Source organism: Lactuca saligna, chromosome 5 (assembly GCF_052625555.1).
Source record: "Lactuca saligna cultivar CGN05327 chromosome 5, ASM5262555v1, whole genome shotgun sequence".
Taxonomy (NCBI): Eukaryota; Viridiplantae; Streptophyta; class Magnoliopsida; order Asterales; family Asteraceae; genus Lactuca; species Lactuca saligna.
In genome coordinates this window covers 237,853,444-237,858,599 of record NC_136421.1, presented here as the reverse complement: position 1 = coordinate 237,858,599, position 5,156 = coordinate 237,853,444, and the positions used below count along the sequence as shown (strand labels likewise).

Here is a 5,156-nt window from a genome sequence, read left to right as displayed (position 1 = left end):
CTGCGTACTGCTGTACGCCCCGCGTACGAGGGGTTCCAGCCTCCTATAAATAGGATGCGAGGGGTCCGGGTTTATTTGCTAATTTCCTCTCGTTTTTGTGCCGAAGCTCTGCGTTTTTACCCCCGAAGCCATCCCGAAGCCCCGGTAATATTCCCGAGTCCCAAAGCGAGTCCCGAGATCCCAAAGATCCCGAGAAGTGCGGTTTCCGAGCCGAAGCTCTGCCCGCAAGAAGTTCGATTTTCGTAGAGATCTTCCAGATCTGCGGAGGATTATTACTTTTGCGAGTCGTAGTGCTGTCCGATCATCTTCTGATCAAGTGAGTGTATACTACCTTTCATAAACGCAATAATAATACAAGTATGATTTGAATGTATTAAGTTTATTGTCGTTTATACGTGTGAATGCGTTGTTACTTTCTCCTAACGTATAACTATGAAGTATTTTATACAAGATACGTGTTATGTGTATATTTTGTTGTTATGTGTGTGAATGTATATTCACTTTCTTCTATCTTACAGATCTGATTATTTCTATATGAAATACGTGTTATGTGTGTGTGCCTCATCTGTTATATGGAAAATGTATTGATCAAGCATACTATACAAGTTTTGAAAATATGTATAAAAATGTATGTTTTTATCTACTAATATGTTGGGTAGAACATGGGTAGATAGTTGGTGTGTAATAAACAGATGAGAGGCCTCGTTGTTGTTTTGATCCAGTCATCTAGCGGAATTTAGATGACGACCACGGACTTTTCTAGATAGTCCAGTGGAACGCTAGCAGGCTCATAACCTGTAGGTGTTAATGAACTTGGGTGTTCATTCGCTGTATTCCATCCCCCTCATGGTTGCCTTATTTGACTTATATTGCTGAGGAAACCCCGCAGCATGTGTTGTTACCCCGATGAAAATCTTCTTAGATTAGGTCCCTTGTGTTAGTTATTTTAGGGACGTAAAGTGAGAATAACGGGAATGGGTAACTGGGTTATTGTTGGTTGATAATAATTAATTTAATTATTTATTGTGGGTTGAAAACCCTATATGCTCACCAGGCTCCCAAGCCTGACCCACTTAGTTTTATTTGTATTACAGGAAGTAGCGCAAGGGCGTAAGATGGATGAACCATCAAGTTGTTTTGTTTACAAGTCTGTATATGTAAATATTTGTTGAATGACTTGTAATGTTATCGTTTATGCTTGTTGGTCTATATCGGAACATGACACCCCGAGTTTTGATTATATAATGAAAAATACATTTCTTTTATGAAATGCTTTGGTAAACATTGTTTTATCATGTTTTGTTTTTGGGAACAAATTCCGCAACTCTTTCAAATCAAAAGGATTTACTCTGAATTTATTTTAAAAGCATAAATGAAAATCGGTCTTTTCTGGCCGAGATTTTGGGGATGTCACACTTTACCCCTTGTTGCGACTGAACATGAGTGACTTGTAGCTGATTCCTTGACGTCTATGAGCTCGAAGACATTCTTATTTAGGATGGAAATAGTTAGGGAGGGAGAAGTCTTTGACTTTTCAGAGAAAGGTAAGTAAAGATTTAAAGGAGGTCCGAATGAGGGTTTGAATTAATAAGCCTATATCGACAATTGGACTACTTCGACACATAAGCTTCCCACGTAAGCTTATTGGACACATCAGCGGCCACATAAGCATTGTAACCGGGAAACCTTCTAAAATGGTGTAATTAAAAGGTCAATTACGAGTTTACTAGTCTAATGTACCAAAAAAAACTTTAAGGACCATATTAGCCAAATATAAAAAGTTCCATATGCTACAGTGATATTATCCCTGCTATTAAAAGATATCCACAACTTTTTTAATTTTAATATTATTTATGTTTTGCTACTCATTGATAATTTAATTTAATATTATATGTAGGTGGTATTTGACAAAATATATATGTATGTGTGTAAACGAATGTTTAGACAACAAATATGACGTTAACATGCAAATCAACATTTTTTTTTTCAATTTCAACTATGTATGTAATAATGTTGCTAAAAAAAATAAGGATAAAATTGTAATGTTCTTATTTAGCTTTCTTTTCCTTCGAACTCGAGAACATATTTTTTAAAAAACTTCATTTCCTTTCCTTCGGACTTAGGAATATGAAAAAGTTAATCACTTGCTTCCCCTCATTTTCTTTTCTCTCCATATTTTACTTCCCTTTCTTTTCTTTGGTTTAATGAAACTTAATTAAACTCGGTAACAAGATCTTAAAGTCACAAATGAGATAATCAAAGCACACGTGTGAAAGGGCAAAAGCGATATTTGGATCCTGTAGGAGGGTTACATACGTCTTTAAAGAAATGGCGAAGGGATAAATGTTCTGAAATTTGAGATATCCTCTACGCTAGGGAGTCTTGTCGAGAAGAAAATGGTCACTTCCGTCGCTGCTTCCTTTCAAATCAGGTAAGAACCCTAATTCCCCGTTCAATTATTGCTTCGATTCGCATGAACTTATCTTCTAAATGTTTCGGGATGTTTATCGGCGTAATTTAAGCGTTGTGCCGATTGATTGACTACATCAGAGTTTGAGCAAGTCCAGATTCAAAGAATAGAGTTACACATTGATCTTCACTTTGATTAATTCTGCCATTAAACTTGCAACATAACTCTTGTCACATATCTATTTGAAAAAAAAAAAAATCTTTTTGACATTCAGAATCGAAGGTAGCTCTTTTCTACAAACATTATCCCATGGAAATTAATTTGTAAAAGACATAAAACATCTTGGTGGAAGTGGAACTCTTCTTCGTTGTTTAAAATCATGCCAAATAAACTCAAATTTAACAAACACTTATACTTTGTTCATCATCATTTTTCAGATTCAGTTCCAGCAGCTTAACATCACATGAGCTTTGCCATTTAACCCCAAACCCTAATCAATGGAGGTCTTCACATTTAACCAAGAGCTATAAATTGGCCACATCCATACACAGACCATTGAAGAGTTCTGTGGTTGCCCCAATGGCTCTAGGAGCAGTATGAACTCATGATACATTTTTAAAATTCCATTTCCATTAGATATAATATCATGTAATTTCACAAAACCTGATAATTTTGTAAACAAAACTACTTGGTTTTTATGGCTGCAGAAGCAGAATACAAGTCAAGATACAGATGACATGTATGATGACTTGTTTAAGAAATATGGGAAGGTTGTTTACAAAAGCAATGACAAAAAATCTCCTGTTGCAGATGTTGATGATGATGCTGAGTGCTTAGCTTGTAAGCCCTTCAGATTTTTAAAAAAAATTTATACTTTCAGATTGTTAACTTATTTATCATATTCTACATTTCAAAAAAAAAAAAAATTATGTTTAGTTGCTGTGGCAATGGCAAAGATTGCAAGTGATGTGAAGGGTGGAGATATAAAACTCCTGTTTGTTAAGCCTCTGGTTTATTGGACAAAGTTTTTCCTCATTACAACTGCATTTTCTAGACCTCAAATTGATGCCATAAGGTAACAATGTTTAAAATAATTTATATTTTATAACATCATGAGAAGTGTAAATTTAAATATAGTCTGTTTTGCTAAATACTAATCTAATTTTCTAATATCTACCACAGGAACAGAATAAATGATCTAGCTGAAAAACAATATGGGATATTTGCAACTGGAGATACAAAACCGAATTCATGGACATTGTTAGACTTTGGTAGGTTTTCTTTTTCACTCTTAACTGTTAAAATTGTTTATTGGATTGTAAGGGTAAAATGGTCATTTAGTAACAATATTGAAATGGTTTATTACTTTATCTAGAAAAGAAACATTCATCACTTTATCCAATACAAGGAGAAAAAAAAGATTCTGTTAGGCCCTAACTAACAGTAACAGTATCAGTATTAATATCAGTGTTGACATGACATGACAGATGATTTATGTATATTTTCAGGTGACATAGTGGTGCACATATTTCTTCCGGAACAAAGAGAACTTTACAACTTGGAAGAGTTTTATGCGAATGCAACGCTCATAGACTTGCCTTTTAAAAACGAAAACAACTTTCAACGTTGAAAAGATATCAACTAAGTTGTAGATTAGAGGGTTGTATTTTTATAATGATTGTTGTAATTTTGAAATATATTTAATGATAGTTAGGTAATTCTAAGTAAAAAAAAAGTGGATTAATTTTTTATGTGTTCTTCCAAATCATATTATTTTACTCTACAAATCAGACAAGTAAAAAGGTATCAATTTTGTCGCATTAAAGAGTCCATTAAGTTACATTTTATAAAGTTGGACAATACATTTAAGGCTCCGTTATTTTATAAAGAATATTTGATATTTTTATATTTGCGTTTTCTTGGTCAATCTTATCAAATATGCTTTTATTGGATTCCGATTCCATGATATTATATTTTTTACAATGTTACAATTTTATTTTTCTTAAAGTGTTTGTAAACTAAGGTGAGGGTTTTTTTTTCTTGCAATTAAATGGAAAATTTCCTTCTATTTTTTTTCTCAGAGTCTTTACAAATAAAATCATTTATCATCTATCATCTACTAAATAAATAAAGATAATTTTGTCAAAGGTCAATCTCTAATAAGTTTTGATATTTGTTGTTTTTTGATATTTTTTTAATAAATAATATTCACATGTTAATTTATGGTTTTTTTAATTTTTAAAATTAAAAAGCCACATAATATTTATATTTATATATGTAAACTATCAAATATAGTAAATACTATAATAAATTATAGTTAATATGTTTTTTATTTTAAAATTTAATTTCTTATTTCAAAATTTTATTTAAAAAATACTTATTATGTACATTTTAATATTTTAGTTTTTTTGATCAACCCGTGTAATACACGAGTTTTAAACCTATTATTTAATAATTTTTTTTTTCATGCATGAAGAGGTGTTTATAATAATTTATTCTTGTTGTATGTCGAGTCTTTTATGATGCTTTCTTTAAGGCCGGAGGGAGTGGTCTTGCTAGGGACTTGCCTCCTGCTCGTTAAGGTCGCCAAAACCCATTCCCTTTAAAGTCCTAAAGAAGTCGCCAAAAATATCTTGCTAGCCATGTAGCAAGAGGAAAGAGAGAAACAAGAGAAGTGAAATGGATTTGATTGGCTTGCTTTTTTTTTTTCTATTCTGTTTTTTTTTCTTTAAAAAAAAAATTAAAA

General features: G+C 32.3%; 1 protein-coding gene across 1 annotated transcript; it reads left to right on the top strand.

Annotated features, from left to right (window-relative positions):
- Positions 1-2,315: 2,315 nt before the first annotated feature.
- Positions 2,316-4,161, top strand: LOC145046686 (Lojap-related protein). Its single transcript, XM_078994966.1, has 6 exons — positions 2,316-2,431; positions 2,848-3,004; positions 3,118-3,250; positions 3,347-3,485; positions 3,593-3,681; positions 3,919-4,161. The coding sequence occupies exons 1-6, from the start codon at positions 2,397-2,399 to the stop codon at positions 4,038-4,040; spliced, it is 675 nt and encodes a 224-aa protein (XP_078851092.1). The 5' UTR covers positions 2,316-2,396; the 3' UTR covers positions 4,041-4,161.
- The last annotated feature ends 995 nt before the right edge of the window (positions 4,162-5,156 follow it).